At 38.9% G+C, this 18,367-nt stretch overlaps 3 protein-coding genes across 11 annotated transcripts; 2 read left to right on the forward strand and 1 right to left on the reverse strand.

The window, feature by feature from the left end:
• Positions 1–191: 191 nt before the first annotated feature.
• On the reverse strand, positions 192–1,709 carry LOC132200752 (pseudouridylate synthase TRUB2, mitochondrial-like). Of its 2 annotated transcripts, none has more exons than XM_059626440.1 (6): positions 1,585–1,709; positions 1,312–1,458; positions 1,029–1,241; positions 750–969; positions 560–696; positions 192–505 (listed from the first exon to the last, which is right to left on the reverse strand). In XM_059626440.1, exons 2-6 carry the CDS (start codon positions 1,436–1,438, stop codon positions 219–221), a joined length of 984 nt encoding a protein of 327 aa, XP_059482423.1. In that variant the 5' UTR covers positions 1,439–1,458; positions 1,585–1,709; the 3' UTR covers positions 192–218. The 2 variants fall into 2 exon arrangements, with proteins under 2 accessions (XP_059482423.1, XP_059482424.1); XM_059626441.1 differs by having other exon boundaries at positions 1,539–1,591.
• A 159-nt stretch (positions 1,710–1,868) lies between these two features.
• LOC132200751 (serine/threonine-protein kinase SIK3-like) lies at positions 1,869–8,663 on the forward strand. 3 transcript variants are annotated; one of them, XM_059626437.1, is made up of 18 exons: positions 1,870–2,238; positions 3,012–3,192; positions 3,244–3,405; positions 3,469–3,593; positions 3,652–3,775; positions 3,833–3,924; positions 3,975–4,124; positions 4,238–4,403; positions 4,455–4,570; positions 4,619–4,747; positions 4,914–5,088; positions 5,143–5,255; positions 5,308–5,447; positions 5,506–5,636; positions 5,855–6,010; positions 6,138–6,334; positions 6,395–6,647; positions 6,819–8,663. In XM_059626437.1, the coding sequence occupies exons 1-18, from the start codon at positions 2,080–2,082 to the stop codon at positions 7,688–7,690; spliced, it is 3,441 nt and encodes a 1,146-aa protein (XP_059482420.1). In that variant the 5' UTR covers positions 1,870–2,079; the 3' UTR covers positions 7,691–8,663. The 3 variants fall into 3 exon arrangements, with proteins under 3 accessions (XP_059482422.1, XP_059482420.1, XP_059482421.1); XM_059626438.1 differs by having other exon boundaries at positions 6,969–8,663; XM_059626439.1 differs by lacking the exon at positions 5,855–6,010 and having other exon boundaries at positions 1,869–2,238.
• Positions 8,664–9,692: 1,029 nt separating this feature from the next.
• LOC132201800 (protein tramtrack, beta isoform-like) lies at positions 9,693–18,335 on the forward strand. 6 transcript variants are annotated; one of them, XM_059628281.1, is made up of 8 exons: positions 9,693–10,218; positions 10,515–10,586; positions 16,592–17,022; positions 17,099–17,346; positions 17,404–17,659; positions 17,712–17,789; positions 17,854–18,007; positions 18,064–18,335. In XM_059628281.1, the coding sequence occupies exons 1-8, from the start codon at positions 9,858–9,860 to the stop codon at positions 18,201–18,203; spliced, it is 1,740 nt and encodes a 579-aa protein (XP_059484264.1). In that variant the 5' UTR covers positions 9,693–9,857; the 3' UTR covers positions 18,204–18,335. The 6 variants fall into 6 exon arrangements, with proteins under 6 accessions (XP_059484264.1, XP_059484267.1, XP_059484263.1 ...); XM_059628284.1 differs by lacking the exons at positions 9,693–10,218; positions 10,515–10,586 and adding an exon at positions 11,739–12,181; XM_059628280.1 differs by lacking the exons at positions 9,693–10,218; positions 10,515–10,586 and adding an exon at positions 13,753–14,075 and having other exon boundaries at positions 18,067–18,335.
• Positions 18,336–18,367: the final 32 nt, after the last annotated feature.

Raw genomic sequence — 18,367 nt, forward strand, 5'->3', positions numbered from 1 at the left:
CAGTTCAAGTCGGGGTGAAGTTTTTACAAAATGGATCCCGAAGTCGTGCACCTTGAGGTCACTTTAAAATGGGAGAAATCAAATGGTTGAAAGGGGGCGTTTCCATTATTCTATTTCAATTGAAAATACCACTATTAAATAATATTTGCCTCCAGACAGTTGTGATCTTAACAATAAAATAAACATTGAGATACAAATTTATGTAAACTACAATTTTATTATGATGTCATTTTCTCATAGATATCAAGTTTTTCCTCACTGATATCCTCAAGTTCTTGCAAGTCAAATAATTCCTTATTTTCCTTAGTCAGTTTCCAACAGAGTCTCATATTTTTCAAGATATTTTGTAAATTCAACTCTGGTGTACTTAATGAGTGCTCTACACCAAAATTCCCAATTTGAATGCACTTGATGAATCTGGTCGCAGCTGTACTACGTAGTCTTCTCCCTAGTTCAGTCACAAGGTCAAGAAAATACTCCTCAGTTTCATTCAGTGTGACAAATTCTATTAGAGAGACGTTAACATTAATTGATTTTTTATACACACTTAATCAAATACCAATGGTAAAATCTGGTGGACGAAAGTCAAGAAGTCGAGCGTTGTAAATCACACATCCTTGATCTGTTTTTGGCTTGACTAACCCTTGGGTGGCTAAATCGAAGGCTTCTTGACTGTCAGGCAAAACGCCAGCTAATCTAAATTAACAAATTTTTGTAATATTTTTAATTTTTTTTATATTCAGTTATACTCAAAAGCAGTCCTCATGTGAGATGCTTGGTAAGCAGACAAGACTGTGTTGATGGCCTGTGGAGGAACGTGCTTGAAAGGTGCTCTCGCAACGCCCATGCCTTCGTCATACCAGCCTGTGTTTGTTTCTAAGCCTAATCTCACCCCTATTTGGTAAACTCTGAGCAGCTGGAAGTAATTTTTTTTCCGGACAGCTCTGCATCCTCCATTAATGCCAAGAACTGATTTGTATATTATTAATATTTTTCAAACATAATTATGAAGTTGAAAAAAGGCTTACGCATAACGCCTGAAGATTTGAATCCAAGACCATGCACATAATTGCACTTAATTTCTTCCCGAATATACCGAGGACCAGTCACTAAAACGTTGTCTGAATAACTGGGGATGACTTTCACAGAATCTTCAACGCCAATCGCTTTTTCGAGATTCTTTTGATCCGTGTCTATCAAGACGTATGGTGTGGGAGGCCGAACTTTCATTTTATTTAAATCTGGAATAAAAAAATTTATACGCACATAAAAAATTTTTTTTCCGAATTCTTGTCAGCCTTAATAACCAACCTCTGCTAAGATGAGCTTTCACTGTCTCTTTCAACTGGCTTATAGACTTTCTTGGGGGTTTGTATGCACAAATAATACCACTCAGGTGTCTCCAAGCAAGACTAGCGTCGATGGATGATTTCATCATTTTTTATTATAATTATAGTCCTGCAAAGAATGATTATTAAAATTTCAGACAATTTATAAAAATTAGAACAAAGTTATAATGCCTTGCACAATAAAATAACCTTTAAAAAATAAACAATACAATACAAATAATACAATAATATGTACTTGTGAAATATGAAACTCCGGTTCGTGGGGTTTGTTAAATAGTTTTTTTTTTAGGCCAAGATCATGATCATATGCTGTGACAGTGCTGCCAACGTAACATATCTGGGCACCACACCCCCTTTGCAGGTAGAATGAATTTTTGCCAATTTCCGTTCTCCATCGTAAACTTTCAAACGGAGCATCTGCTTGGCGCCCTTGGCTGTACACCAGCGGCTCCCACCACTTTTAATACCTTTTGCCTCTTCTCATAGGACGTGTTGTGTTTCGTCGTTCCTCTGGCTTGTCAAATTGTGAATGTGAGTGAAGATAGTTCGACCAATCATCAATAGGTGCTGACGGGAGACTGGTGTAAATATCAGCCCAGCAGCAGCCAGCCAGCACCAGGCAGTGGTGATCAGCGTTAAAAAACTACTCGGTCAGTTACAGTTACAAACGGAGACGGCGATCGCCCAGTAGGATGATAAATCAAGGATAGAAATCGGCATTCGGTGGAAAATGGCATCCGGCTCGGGCTCCGGGAGGCCCGGAGCGGCCGATTCGAGCCACTCGGTCGACAGATTGGTCCGAGTCGGCTACTATGAGCTGGAGAAGACCATCGGCAAGGGCAATTTCGCCGTGGTGAAACTCGCCACTCATGTGGTCACCAACACCAAAGTACGTATGAGATAGGACACCCAATTATTGTCGTCGGGCCAAGTCCAGAATTCTTTCAGGGTCCCGTTTCATCTCGGTCAGGCGCTCGCGGATCGAAAGCCTTGAAATTTTGACCGTTCATTAATTGTCAGTTCGGCAAGGTTAACTGCCTCCCAGGAACTGTGCGATTCAGGGCCGAGTCTTTTCGCAGCTCATTGGACCTAATTTATATTTTTATTTTTCATCGAGACGCGCGCTCTCGTCGCGTCGTCTCTAACACAGCAGATTAATTTATTTGTGCACAGCTGGTGTCACCCACCAATTTATTTATTGCGGGACTGTGAATTGCGGCTGTATCTGATTTTCTCTCGACTAATCCGCTCTGTGTATTTGCTTTTCTCGTCAGAATAAAATTATTCGAAAGATAAAGTACATAATGTATTGGAGAGAGTTTTCTGTGTAACAATTTACATTACAACCAGAGAAATTAATTTTGATCCAATCGTTTTTAAGGATATTATATTGTTTAGTTATGTAACGTAAACGCTGGCAAATTTTCTTCGTGCTGAACAAAAATCAAATATTTGCCCAAGCATTTGATAAAAACAACACTGGCTTCTTGTGAAACCCCCTGTGCTGTAAACGAATGTTTTGTGCGTCTCAAAACTGACTGATAACGCGCGCGTTGGAAATATGCCTCAAAAGTATTAGGTGCCGAGCCTCACACTGCTGGTTCTTCAAGATTCCCTGAAGTTTGTTTTTCTCGGGTCTAATGCATTTGCCTTTGTCCGCAGGTTGCCATCAAAATAATTGACAAGACCAAGTTGGACGAGGAGAATCTGAAGAAAATATTCAGAGAAATCCAAATTATGAGCAAACTTCGACACCCTCACATCATACGCTTGTACCAAGTGATGGAAACTGAGAAAATGATATACCTGGTGACCGAGTTTGCAAGTGGAGGCGAAATTTTTGGTATATTTAAAAAAGAAAAAATTTAAATTTTAAATCCAATTTTAATTTCAGACTTTTTGGTAAATCATGGAAAAATGGCTGAACCTGAAGCTAGAAGAATTTTCCACCAAATTGTAGCTGCTGTTCACTATTTGCACGAGAACCACGTTGTGCACCGAGATTTGAAGGCAGAAAATCTTCTGCTGGACTTGAGAAATGATATCAAACTAGCTGGTAATTTCTTTTGTCGTTAAAATATGACCAATGCAAACAAGTGATGTTGTGGTTTTTCTTTAGACTTTGGCTTCAGTAACCACTTCCATCCAGGCCAGATGCTCACTACCTGGTGTGGAAGTCCACCATATGCAGCACCAGAGCTCTTTGAAGGCAAGCAGTATGATGGGCCAAAAGCTGATATTTGGGTTTGTTTACTTAATTACATAAATAAATACACAACATAAAAAATTTTATTACTTACAGAGTTTGGGAGTTGTTTTGTATGTTCTGGTTTGTGGGGCACTTCCTTTTGATGGCGATACTCTACAAAACCTCAAGGCCAGAGTCATCGACGGAAAAGTTCGAATACCCTATTTCATGTCTAGTGGTAACTACCAAGTCCAAAAGTGGCGTTTTTCCATTTTTCAACTTTTCTGATTGGCAGATTGCGAGCTTCTTGTTCTAAATATGTTGTCTGTGGACCCTGAAAGAAGACTGAGCCTCCCTCAGATTTTAGAACACAAATGGATGATCCAGGTTGGAAGAGATTAGTTTTATTTTTTTTTTTTTTATATAATTTTTTCCAGGGAATTCATGATCCGTGGAGAGATAGACTTTTACTCACTTCAGAATGGGCCTGGCAAATGGCTGTAGTTGATAGCCAGGATCCACTGAATTCTCTAGTTGTCGAACACATGCTCCAACTTCCAGGACTCACCTCAGACCTAATTATTCAGGTTATTTAAATAAAACTCTTATTTGCTAAGCTCCAAAAATTTGTTCGAAGGATAGACTTCTATAATTTTTTGCTGCACAAATCTATAAAATTTTTTGTTGATCTCAATTGCAGAGTGTGAAGCAAAAGAATTTTGATCATATTAGTGCCATATACCATTTGCTGGTTGATAAGCTTGAGAAGCAGCAACGCCATCACCTGATGCACCAACAAACATCCTTGTCTTCAATTTCAACTCCAGTGGCACCACAGCCGCAACGCAAAGCCAGTATTACTACAGGTTTGGGACATTTGATTTTACTGTTATTTTTTTTATTGATTAATTTTTCAGGAGTTGTCGATCGAAGTCCTGCAAGCGAGGATGATAGTTCTGGAGGATCTCCCTTGGTTTCAATGCCCCATATTCCTACATCATTACTACTTAACGATTCTCAACTCTTAGAAAAAGTCTGTTGATAAGAAATGCAAATTTAGCACTTACTAATTGTTGTGCAGTTCACAGATATTGCCGAGGTTGACCCAGCAACTGCTGCCAATATTCAAACACAAAGTGCCAACCAAGGCGACAAATACCTGGCAGTACGAAGGCACACTGTTGGACCTGGTGATACTGTGCATGAGCATGTGAGTACTGATTGAGAACAATAAATATTTTTAATATGATTTAAATTGTTTGCTATTCAATGATCTCTATATTGTTCTCTTCAAATGCTTATCGATCAAAAGTTTTGAGTCAAAAAATTATGTCGTAAATTAAAATTAACTTTTGCCTTCTTTATTGATTTTTCAGGTGCTTGAGGCACATCTGAAGTTAGGGGCTATTGACAACATATGCGCACCAACGCTTAGTATGCTACCAAACACAAATTTGCCACAAAACCTTCCCTTGGTGCAAAATCAACCACCACAAAACTTCAGCATTAAAGATCAACATTTACTGAAACCTCCATCTGTCATGGGCGCTTGTACGTATTTAAAAAAAAATCACCTTTCTGGAGATCTAATTCATTATTTATCAGTTGGAAACTTTGGTCGCAGAGCATCTGACGGCGGAGCCAATTTGCAAATTTTCTTCCAGCGTCAAGTTGAAGGAGCGTGGAGTCAGCCAGGAAGCCAAGAACAATTGCCACATGTAAAATGCACCTTAAAATATTTACTGCTCTCACATTGAACTGTCCCTGCAGCCCCTGCAACCAGGAAGTCCAACTGTGTCACAGAGGTCACAACCCTTACCATCCCACAATGGAGCTCAAGTTGAGCCAAGTGATTTATCAGCACCTATTGGATCAGGAGAAGATTCTCCAGATATGTATGCTGTTGCTCGGTAATTTGTTATTTTCCTAATTTAGGATAATTAAATATGACTTATTTACCATTTAAAGATACCTGCAAGTTCGAGGCAATTCCAAGAGGCACACAGTCAACATTCCATTAGATGAAGATGCACAAGAGTCTCAACGCAAAAGTCGAGTGAGACGCACTGGACTTTCGACTGTGGCCGAGAGGCCACCAGGTAAAAACTTGATGTTAACACACTACTTAGAATCGACCCTATGTAAATCTGCATGTTCCTATTGTTAGCATAGAAAAGTATATTTGCACTTTTTGTTCAACTCTTCCTCCCTTAATGTTTTGATATTTTATTATTATACATTGATTTTATTATTTCATTTTTATTTATTTTGCTTGATTGCATGTTTGTTACGCTTTTGTTTTGCATCGACCCACCAGAGATAAGTAGAGAAGTCATTATGGAAGTCGAGGCACGCATGAAAAGGCAGTACACTGTGCCAAACACAATGCTGCCTCCACAAATCCCAGCAACCAGAGTTAAGTCTTACCCAAGGACAAAGTGGAGTGGCCTAGCAACAGTCCAAGAAACCAACCGTACGTTAATTTACCTATTGCCATGTATGAACCCTGCTAGTAGAACACATTTTTCTCATTGAACATTTCTTGTCTTGTACAAAAACTGTGGCTTATGAGAGCATCTCTCATCAATAAATTTTATTAGGCCGAGACAGTTTTAAAGAAGTCAACACACTTCACCTTCCCTTAGAACGCTACAGCCCTGTTCGAAGAGCCAGTGAAGGTTGCACCTCCTCCTTGCAGTACCACCGAGCTACCTCAAGTCCTGGTACCTCGTGCAGCCCCCAGCCATGCTTAGACGCAAGTGTCAAAGCTTTGCAGCTAGAATGCTATCAGCTGCAAGTAAGAATTGGAATTTTGATTGAACTATTTTAATTTTACTAACGATAATCTTATCCACAGAAAAATAGTGGTTTGGCAGATTCACAGAGCCATGCTGAACAGCAAATGCTCCACTTGAAGCACATAGCAGACAAAATGGCCTTGAGTTCACCACCTTCGCTGTCTCCGTCTTCTCCGTCCCCCGGTGCATCTGTTCCCACTTCGCCTTCTCACCACGCTTACAGCCAGTCCTCTGACAATAACGCTTACATCACTCAAACTCTACAACGCCTCCAGCTCCAGCAGCAACAGCAGCCAAGAGGAGCCTCTCCAGGTATTATAAAATTGTATTCATAAAATTCATGAATTCCACAAATTCATATCCCCAGAAAAATTTTATAGAATTTCCTCTCAATTTCAATCCAAACTCTCACTATCACTACTTTTATCATAAAATCTTTCAATAAAATTATAAGAGTTTGAAGAAGTAAATATCTCTTGGTAGGTCTTCCGGAGGACCCTTCAGTTGCGATTTTGTCTCCTCGAATAGCTGCACTCTGTTCAAGCCCCCAACACCATCGAAGCTCCCCACCACCACCTGGCCTTAGTTGCATAAATGAAGATGTGATGGAACATTCTCCTTCCATGTTTCCAGGATCTAGACCTCTCAACAAAATCCTCTGCAACCCTCAAATTTCAATCACTGACGAACTGGGCGAAACGATCCCAGGGAGTGACACCAGCACGCCCGAAGCTGTCGGTTATACTGAATTCTCAACCATCCTTCCATCGGTACTCAGCTCGTGCGACCCACATCGTCCTTCGATCACCCGAGGAATCGGGAAAGTGCAACAGCCGCAGCTGAGCAATAGTGACAGTTCCAACAACAACTCCAACGTTTTCAACAACATGCACCACAAAAATCACCAGGACGCTCGTTACAGACAGGAGGCTTTTGCCAAGACTGACTCCCTGAGACACAGTTTTCCACCTCCAAATTCGCCTGCCCAGTTGTACCACACAGGAAGTGATGACCTGAACACCTTTAGCCACACTTCGCCTATAGATCACCCCATGGTCGAGTTGCAGAAAACCTCTTCGGGGTCTTTCGAGGTGACACTTTCGGAGATTTGGTCGCAAGCCTGCGTGAATGACATTTTAAAAGGTATTCGGGATCAGTTGGTGGCCAGGGGTTCAGTGGTGGGCGAAACCCCGGATAGAAGTGGCCTCGCACTTCAAGGGCCTGGGGGTGTGCAGGTTGAACTCACTGTGTCTGGTGAGGCAGACTCAAGAGGGCTCCGAGTGCGTAGAATTTCTGGTGATCAACTCCAGTACAACCAATTATGCCATGAACTTTTTGCCTGCATCAGGGTTTGAACTTTCAAGTGAGCACTGCTGTATTATTAGTTGTCACTTTCTTTGTTTCACTGTGGAAGTTGTAATCTGGCTGTTTCAAGACATTCCAGCAAATTTAAAGCGTAAAATTGCTTCTGTTTTAAGGAAATTTAAATTTTGACTAAATTTCAGAGTGTAAGGGCATTAATGATAATGTGCCGTTGCTGATATATCATTTGATGTTTATTTTTCTCAATGTTAGTGCGATTATTCTGTGAATGGTGATAACACACTAGTGATTCTTACTCATTCCAACAACTGTCGCTGGAAAATCCAGTTTATTTTTGTTGCTTTATAGGATCAGAAAATCATAATTTGTGCATTGCACCTGAAGTCAATGCATTTAATTTGCAGGCATTTTGCAGATACAGCAAAGTAGATGCCTAGCTTTAATAAATAAGTAATGGGAAAAAGAGTACCTAGAGTTGATGGTAAAATTATTATTTCTAACTAAGTGAATTACTATGCTTATTTTTGAGATTTTATAAATGGACCCGTAATATGTATGCAGAGGAAAATCAAGTTCACGAGCACTAGTCATAATCATATAGGCTCGCTTAGAATTTGCAATTATTCTTTCTATCCACATCCACAAATGCGCGTGAAATGTTTTTCTATTAAGTGTTTTTCAAAGTTTGATGATAAAAACGATTTCATATACTGACTGGGTTTGCCTCTAATACATTCCAAAATTTGTATTAAAATGCAAAAATGAGAATTTTGAAAAGGTTGTGTGGTTTTTCTTTGAGATCAGCTCTAATCAAAAAATAAAATTATATTTTATATTTTGAAGCTTCGTTGCAGGGAATGTTAAATATTGTCGTATGACATAAGAGTGTCTCTTATGTGAGAATGCAGAAATGTACTTCTGGCTACATTTTGTAAAATTTTATGCACAATTCCAAATATATTTTTAACTTGAATCACTAATAAATGAACATGTTTTTCTAACATAAGTTTACTTGACAAATTTGGGGGCGATTTCCCTAGCTTATGAAATATTCGAGATATCCTTCTACTGAGAACAACATAATTTTTATCTGGCTTTTGGCATATGTCCTGCAAGAACTCTTCATTCAGGCCAATACTGATCATCGTCTTTTACGTACGGTGTCTTAGTTTTTGATAAACTCTTCCTTTGTTAGTACAACATTGCGTCCCAGATTCACTTTGCAATATCAGGACTTTGATTGAGATGAAAATCGCCGAGCAAGCAAATTTATAGACCAACTCCAATACAACGGGCTCTCCTGCGTGGTCGGATCCACTTTCCTTTTGCTTGAATATAATTTTTTTTTTTTTTCACTTTTGAGCTACACAGTTAAATTAAATTCGTTCAGAATATACCATCACTTTGATGTGGGAAAAATCATTCTTGTAACTCTGATTCAAAGAATGTTTTGATGGATTCCTCAACATTTGTTCACCGCTATAGAGAAATAAGCTTCCCTCGATAAATAATTTTTTTTTAAATTTTTTGTACAAAATTAATAAAAAATAGGTAAATGATTTAAAACATTAAATTGAGGTTATTAAGAAAATATTATTGTCTTCATGGAAAAAATTATTAGTCAATTTACTTTTAATGTGTACATAAAAAAATAATGACACTTTCAATATTTATGTATAATTATGTTCTGCAATAATAATGTTGAATTTGGAAATACAAATCTCACATCTCACAGCAAAAATTAAAAAAATAATAATAATGCAAGAAAATAACCGCCACTTAATGATATTAATTATTATCTGCTTTTAATTCCAATTCGCAGTTGTTGTTATGCCAATTTTTTAAATTTTTCAAAACAAAATTTGACTGAAAAAAAATGTAAACGAGAGACAATTAGAGGATTTTCGTTTACACCACACGTCTCCTATCCCCTGCTTTCCCCCAGCAATCTCTCTCGCTATTATTGGCGCGCGCCACTCAAGGCACCACTTGTTCAAAATTTACGCATGCGGATTGCACATTTGCACGATCAGCAGTGAAGAAGTAAACAAGTGGGAGCCGTCGGGTCGCTGCGTCGTGTCCAAATTCATGGTACCCACTTTTTGACTCCACAGGATCGTACACGTACTTAATTTTTCCTCGCGGGTCGTCCGCCGTTTCTCCTCTCACTTTTGTGATATAATTTTTACCGTACCAAAGATGAATCCAAATGCAGAAATCTGCACCGTCCGGTGGTCGGACAGAGAGGTGGTCGAGCTGCTCAACATTTGGGGCGACCGGAACGTGCAGAACCACCTGAAGAGAACCTTCCGAAACCACAACATCTTTGAGGACATTGCGGAGGCGCTCAAGGAAAAGGGCATTCGCAAAACGGCCGAGCAGTGTCGACTCAAAATTAAAAAGTTCAAGAGTAAGTACCGTTCGCTAAAAGAACAGTACGAAAATTGTCCAAAGAGTTTCGCACGGAAAGCCTGGCAGTATTACTCGCTCATGGACACCATCATGGGTGAACAGTCATCGCCAGCAAACATCAATGACAATCATAGTGAAATCCTCAGAGGTGAGAAAACACTTATAAATAATAAAATATTTTCATTCCTTTTTTTATATAAACACATACAATTTGAATTTCATATTTTTTTTTAGTTAAATAATATATAATGAATGTCTTTATGAATTTGAGATATTTTGATGAGCCCCAGTAAAATATTTTTGAATATTTAATTATTATTCATTTTCTAAATTAATCTTTTTTAAAATTTTATCAAATTGATATATTATATTTCCAAAAACTTATTTGAAGCCTTGCTATAAAGACAAATTTTTCTTTTTGTTTTAAATTTTAATGTTTTTCAGCTAGTCTTCTAAAACGACCTAATCAGCGACTGGAAGCAGATAACGAGCACTTTCTTTCCGGCCTCCTTTCCAGTAAGTAAAAGCCGCAAATCTCATCATGTTTTTATTTTTCTGATGAAAACCTTATTTCACGAAAATTGAGAATTTATTTCTTGCTTGTTGCTGCGCTCTACACTTCAAATATAATTTTATTCAAATAATATTTTTTTAGCTTATCTCACGTATTTCAAATTTTTAACAAATTAAATTAATAATAAAATCTAATATTACCAATTTTAATTATAACTGTTAAAAAGCAAATTATTTTAATCCGAAAAACTTTCCGTAGAATTAACAAATAAAATTGAAAATTTAATATTTGAATAGTAAATTTTCAAATTTCAACTGACGCATTATTAAAAAAAGAAATCCAAATTCTCTAATTCTCTTAATGAAATGTAACAATTCATTTTAATTTTGAATTTCGACGTAATTTTTCTGCGCACTATATTAAATTTTAAACTTTCACTGTCATACTTTGTTTTCATCTTCAACTTAAATATTTAAATCATGTGAAATGTCTTTTACATAAACAATTAAATTTAAATTGAGTTCTTATTACATAATGTTTGGTTGCAAACCATATTTTGCCATATTTCATATTAAGAAATATTTATTATTATTAAAAAAATATTTCTATAAAATTAAATGATAATCATCTCTAACGTGACGCCTATAAATATTCATTAAATTGAAGCTTTTGCACTTCGCACTTTCCAATTTTTATTTAAAAAATATATTTCTGGAGAAAAATTAAAATAATTAAATTTTTTTTCTTTCGTCATACTATTATATCAGTTACAATATTTTTATTCTGAAATTATATGAATTAATTATTGGTTTTTTTAATTTCGGAATACATAATATTTCTCTGTTATATAATATTTCGTATTATGGAAAAATTAGTGAATAACAAAATTGATTTTTTTTTCTGTTTTTATTAAACGTAATAAATTAAAATCTTAAAATTAATTATATTTTTTCCACTAAAAAGAGGACATGAAATTTATTTAATTCTCATAAATATGTCGCTGATGAAAAAGTGCATTTTTTTCGCATTTTTTTGGCACAGGGCTGTGCGTGTGTGTCAGGCGGTGGAGGGAGGAAAAATGAAATAAATAAGAGGGACCGCGTGCTGGCTGGTTTTTGTGGTGGCAGCGAGAGCAGATCGGGCGGTGGTGGGGGGCGCGAGCGAGTTGAGAGCCGGTATTCGGCGAGAAGGCGGGCCGATGGTCGCCATGTCGGCACTCGGCAGTTTTCGCCGTTCGACTTCGGGTCGATACACCGCGTTGCCGAGCGAGCGACTTGCCGAGAGCGCAGTGTGTCGAAGAAAATGTCGGCCGTCAAGGAGGAAGCGTTCGATTCGTTCGAGCAGTTCGAAGGGCCCGACCAGGAATTCGCAGAGTACGATGCGTCCGACCCGCTCAGCCACGGCCTCTTCGTCCAGAGTGCCCGCGGAGTGATCCGGCTGGTTGACTCGCTCGGCTACATCTACCACAAGGACAGACACTGTCCGGACAACAACAAGACCTACTGGCGGTGCCAGCGGCGCAACCTCAATTGCAAGTGCCGCGCCGTCACCCTCGCCAACTACATAGTCGGCATCAACGGCCTCCACTACCACGGATGTGAGTCTATCCCGTCCCTGACCGTCCGACCCTCGCACACACGTGCCCCTTGCCCGCATTTTTATTCCGTTTGTTTTCGTGCTTCGTACGTAAATTGTCGCGCCGCGGACGCCGCACCACGTCGGACGCGCGCATGTGCCGAAAGTTGATATTATTTTTTCGCATGCCGCTTTATGGTCCGCGACGACCCACAATTCCCAACACCCGTTTGTGTTTTTGTCCGGACGGACGCGTTATTTTGTTAAACGGGAATCGAGCGAATTTTGAGGGGATCAGAAAATAATGTGTTCAGTTGAAAGTAGGTCAAATTCGAGCACATGCCCAATTTTGTGTTTTCGTGGGAATTTTTTAAATTTTTTTTTCTGTCGCAAGAGCTCTTTTAAGATTAAAAATTTGGTTTTGATTTTTTGCATCTTTGGAACCAGTTTTGAAACAAAAATAATTGACCTCTGAATAATCAATCGACAATTTTATTACATTATTAGATCCAAACTACAAAATTAAAATAACACCAAGTATCAACCTTAAGGTTTTAAAAATTAATCCAACCATTGCTTGTAAATCTAAGCATAATCATGAAGATAACAAATAGATCCTTCAGGTCAATGAAAGACTGTAAATTTTAATTTTTTGCAATGATCAAGTGCAGTAAAAAATTGAGTTGATTCGGATTTCTCTTATTTTGCAAAAATTATTGCTTCATCGCTTTTTAAACGTTATGCTTGCCACTTTTGTATTTTAATTTAACACTTTTTTTTTAAATCTAATATGATTTTTCCCGTGACTGTGGAGAAGAAAAATATTTGCTTTTAATATTGCGCTGCAAATTAAGGTTTTAAATCACAATAGGGGATATTTTTATTAATTCATCTGAAAATTATTTATTTTAAACCTTGACATGTGCTTAAGGAGAGAGAATTTGGTGAAGAAGTTATTATGGCAAAAGGTTGAAGGCAGGAAATGCCGGAAATGGCTTTGTGGAAAGGAATGCAGCTGAATTCATGAAATCGCTCCATGCCTTGCCTACTCCAAGCAAACTTATTTCCTCAAAATTTTATTTGATTTGCTGCCACTTGGATTAAGCGGGATTAAGTAAAAAAGATAAGAAATTGAAATTTTCCAAATTTTTGTTAGTGTGCTTACGATTTTCAGTTTTAATTATTGCAGAGTAGATTGTGTCTTGTGAAATTTAAATTTATAGATTTTCATTAATTAATTATAAAGTTGAACCTTTATTAGTTTTTTTTTTTAATTTACTTTATATACTATTGAGTCATTTTAACGAGGCAATAATTCAGGGCCTATAATTTAATTTTTTTTTCTTCTTATTTCTTCCCAAAAATATCACTGCATGCTTTTAGCTTTCTCTTTCTTTCTTCCTCTTTCCAAGGCCAAATCTTTTGTGGTGGTTGTCAATTCTATCCTATAAGATTTCTCCCCCTTGGATTTCGCCCCATGTGGAAGACAGGTATGCCTTTGCCGCTGCATGCCAACGCCAGCTATGCGTTTGTTTGGCAAACTGATGGGCTGCTGCTTTGCCAAACAAAACATCCGAAGCGCACACGTTGCTCGTTTGGCAAAGGCCAGCCTTGTTCTCTCTCGCTGGCCAAAAACAGTCTCTCTTTCTCTCTTGCCGTGGCCTTATTTCAAACTGAAAAGTGCAAAATGGAGTTTTCGCCGACCAAGCACGGCGGCGTCAAACTGAGCTTCAAGGGCTACGAGTATTCCGTGCACAGCGCCAACGCCAACCACATCCGTTGGCGCTGCGTGGTGCGCGGGGTCGCGATTCCATGTCGCGCGCACCTGCGAACCGACCCAGACAGGCAAAGGGTCATCTACGAGCCCAACACTGGGCAAAACTCTCACAACCACCCGCCCTATCAATCCCGGCCAAGTATGCAATTCACTATTTTTAGAAATGTAAATTCTAGCCCCTTTCTTATTTAAAAACAGAATTCGTAAAACAGAATTGTATTAATTGCTTTTGGGATTACAACATAAACTTGCTTTTTATGATTAAAATCAGTTAAAATTTAATTTAATTTTAGTGACCGTTTCTTTCAATGAACTTCCATCGTCCTAAAACATCATTCTTTTTCACTCTTTTTTCTTGCATTGTTCTACAGTGATATTTTTCATTTAAAATTTTCCAATTGCTTATTAAATTATCTTATTAGCGATTTTTTGAAAAAAAATGTGCTTCAGAAATTTTAATATATATAAAAAAAAAAAACAAGTTTTGATGCTTCTAAAAAATTTATTATTTCTGGTGGATTATATGTGATGCTTTAATTTAAAGCTTCTCTCATCATTGTTTTTTTCGTCAGTTTTTTGTTTAAGTTAAAGAAAATATTTATAAATCTACAAAAGACCACATTAAGGAAAATAAACTTAAAATGATTAATTGTGAAAGTCTCTCACTTTTTATCCATGATAAGCGTGCCCAGTTGATAACTAAAAAATATAAAATGATGTTAATATCGAATTTAAATGTCGTGAAATTTTAAAAATTTAAACAAACGATCGTCTTAACATTAGCATAACGCGTTTCGAAAAAGGGTTTATTTATAATTCGCGTAATTTTTTCTGCGTAAATCGCGGGCAGCTGGCTGCCACTTGTTTTGCGATTGACGCCGGCCAGCCGACCGGAACACGCCCGTCCGGTTTAACCGACACAAACCGAGCTGGATTCGTTTCTTTTCGGTTGCGCTTGGCTGGCCCAACTCGCGTCGGATCGCGGTTTGATAGAGACGCGCTGACGTGCCGATTGTGCGGATTGTGCGAATTTCGATAGGACGAGGATGGACAACGAGAGCAAGATGTACGTGAAGCGGATGCTGTTGAGCGGGGATGCGGTGGTCACACAGTTCAAGGGCGGGGGCGGCATGGTCAGCAAGGTGTGGAATAAGTTCGGGCGGATTGCGATGCGCGACTCGGGCGACCTGGTGCTAGGCGTGGTGGCCTGCAGCCTCTGCTTCAAGGTTTACTCGTACAAAGACAGCTCGCAGGGTACCAGCACCCTCCGGCTCCACGTTTGCGACAACGAGGAGTCGCAGGTCAAGCGGACCAAAAGCAAAACAACATCCTCAATAGGTACTTTTATCGCATTCAACCGTAGCCGGAAAAGCGGCCATTTATATTTTTATCGAAGCCAGTCAGTTTTTATCAGTAGAATATTCGTTGCCGGTTACAATTTTATTTTAATCAAATTAATTGTTCTGTTCTATTTTAAGAGAGGTCTAAACTTATCATACATAATTGATTTTGTTTAATTTTTTAATTCTAGCTTTAAATTTAATTTTTCATTTTCTTATTCAGCCGAGTTGTTGTATTTTTCTATATTTTCCTATTTTTTATGTTGCGTAATTATTTTTAAAATTTCTTTTGAATTCATTAAAATCCTGGAATTAATTAATTGGCCGTCAATATCAGGTTTTGCTCCGCGGTTTCGTGTTCTTGATCGCGTGTTTTTGTGTGAGACGCAAGGTTTTCCGCAATGCCACCAACTTGACAGACTCCTTTTCCACTCCGATTCCCCCAACACATTCCGATCAATAGTCCCCGAGCGTTTTTGTGCCGCACACATATGAGTCGGGCCTATTTTGCCTTAGGTGCTGTTGTGATTAGCGCGGGGCATAGACCTTTTTTGCGTATTCGTGCGTGATTCGGTTGGGAAACCTGTTGGCGAACGTGCCAAACATCAGCTGCACATTTTTCGCTCGATCGAAAGGAGACCAGTGCGCGTCGCAACCGAGTTAGACTTGTTTATGTCCGAGCATGTCTCAGCGATTCGTGCAGCCGAAAAAGTCGCGGATGGGCCGTGTCCGCCGCAACTACACACGCCAGGACATGGAGGAGGCTGTCCGGGCCGTGCAGGAGAAACGCATGAACCTGAACTCGGCGGCCAACTACTTTTGCATCCCCAAGTCCACCCTCCATTATGTGGTCACCGGGAAGACCAAAATCGACTTCAACCGGCCGCAGTTTGTCATGTCGAAGGCCCAGGAGAATGAGTTGGTGCGCGTACTCGCGAGCATGGCCTATGAAGGGGTTATTTTAAACTTCAATAATATCGAGGAGGTCGTGGAAAGGCGGCTTTCGGGCAATAAGAACCCCTTTGCCCACGGCAGACCAGGCAGGTCGTGGTGGAACGATTTTCGCAACAGACACCCCGAAATTGAATTCGTGTTCCACGCTTTCGGTAGGAAAATTAAAGAATTATAATTGGTCTGAAATTTTTGAATGAAATTCATTAATTCAAATTTTTTAGTTAAAAATTTACACCAAATTTAAACTGGGGATTCATTTCACATTATTATATAGGTTTAACTGATCTCATATCAAATCATTATTTTGAATGAATTTTCTATTTATCTTCTGTTTTAATTTATGAATTGAAATTTGTTTCAGCTCCTAAAGATACTCCAGGCGCCTCGGAGGCATCATGGCCAGCGGTGAACAGCGCCCAGGTGGTGCAGCGACTCAAGTCGGGCGACCTCTTAAGTGCTCCCCAGTCAATGACCTCACGGGATACCAAACCCATCCTGCCAAAACCCTCAACTTCGGCAATGACCCCTCCGTACCTGGATTCGCCACAGCAAACCCAGCAGCAGCAGCCAAGACCTCAACAGCCGAAGACACCCAAGGCTGCTCCAAAACCAAAAGCGACTGTGTCTCAACAGCCGATTGTGGAAAATGATGACTCAGAGCCGCAGCAAGTGTGTCTGCGCTGGAACTCATTCCACTCCAACATGGAGACCATGTTCCCCACCCTTTTGTATAAGGAAAAGTTTGTCGATGTCACACTTGCCTGCGAAGGTCGCATCATCAAGTGCCACAAGGTAAATAATAGCTTTTGATTTAAAATAAATAAAAAATTATAAAAAAGTTGCTTATTAATTTCATTTTTGCCCTCAGGTGGTGCTGTCCTCGTGTAGTCCCTATCTAGAACGCCTTCTGAGCGACAATCCATGCAAACACCCTATCATCCTGATGCCAAAAGATGTTCCTTACTGGGCTCTCCGAGCCATTGTTGACTTCATGTACAGAGGCGAGGTCAACGTTGAGCACGAGCAGTTAGCTCCACTCTTGGCTGCGGCTGAATCGTTGCAAATCAAAGGTTTGGCTGGATCTCCTGGTGGTACGGGTGGGAAGAAGGATGGAAGGTAGGTTATCCTTAGTATTTTAAATTAACAATTTTTTAATATTATTAAATATCCTAGACCTGCTGTCAAAAGAAAGAAGTCAGATTTGCCTGCCCAAGCTGTCCAGCAAAAGTTCATTCCTCAGCAAAGCCAAGCACCCTCTCAGCCTCAACAATCTACCTCAAGTCAACCAACAACAACCGCTCAGTCAACGAAGAACAAAGAAGATAAAGAATCTCCTGCTCACAAACATCCTCGAATGGACCCTAACATTGCCGAGAGTCTGCGTGGTTTATCACCAGGCATAGAAATTACACCGCTCGTGTCTTTTGAGGTAATCCGAATGGTCTTAAATTTGTGATCAGAAATTAAAATATTATTATCAGGATATCAAATCAGAACCTATGGATAGCAATGATGAAGACGGATCTCTGGAACCAACTGAGGACTATGGAATTGGAAAGGTGAAATGTTTTTTTTTTTTTTTTTTACAAGCTATAATTCTTAACTAAAATACTGATTTATTAGGGCTATGACGATGGAGAAGAATCTTTACCAGTCAGTCATGTGGAAAGTCTCATGGAAGAAGAAGACCTTGGCGATGAAAGCGACACTTTGAATGACCATTCCCAAATACCTGACCCAAATGACCTTCTATCGACTGAAATGGAACCGATTGATGGTAGCTTATTAAATTTACAACTTAATTTTAATTTTTCTAATTTTTTTCACTTATAGAAGACGACTCTGTTAATGTTTATAGTGAAAATGGAATGGACTTCCCTGACTGTGGTCTCTCAGAAGAAGGAACTGATCTTGTGGAATCTTATCCTGAAGTATGCATGCCCAGTGATCCTGGGGAACATGACGGAAGTTAATTTTTCCGTTTATTCACAATCAATGCCATGAACAACACCAGTGCGTCATGAGTTTCGTAATAGAGCAATGATTTTTATTTTCCATTGTGTATATTTCCAAAATATTTTGCAATAAATTTAATTGCTAATAAATTAATGTTTAATTTATCAACTAAAATTGGGCA

The sequence above is a fragment of the Neocloeon triangulifer genome, unplaced genomic scaffold (assembly GCF_031216515.1).
Source record: "Neocloeon triangulifer isolate White Clay Creek 2 clone unplaced genomic scaffold, ASM3121651v1 ptg000014l, whole genome shotgun sequence".
In the NCBI taxonomy this organism is placed as follows: domain Eukaryota; kingdom Metazoa; phylum Arthropoda; class Insecta; order Ephemeroptera; family Baetidae; genus Neocloeon; species Neocloeon triangulifer.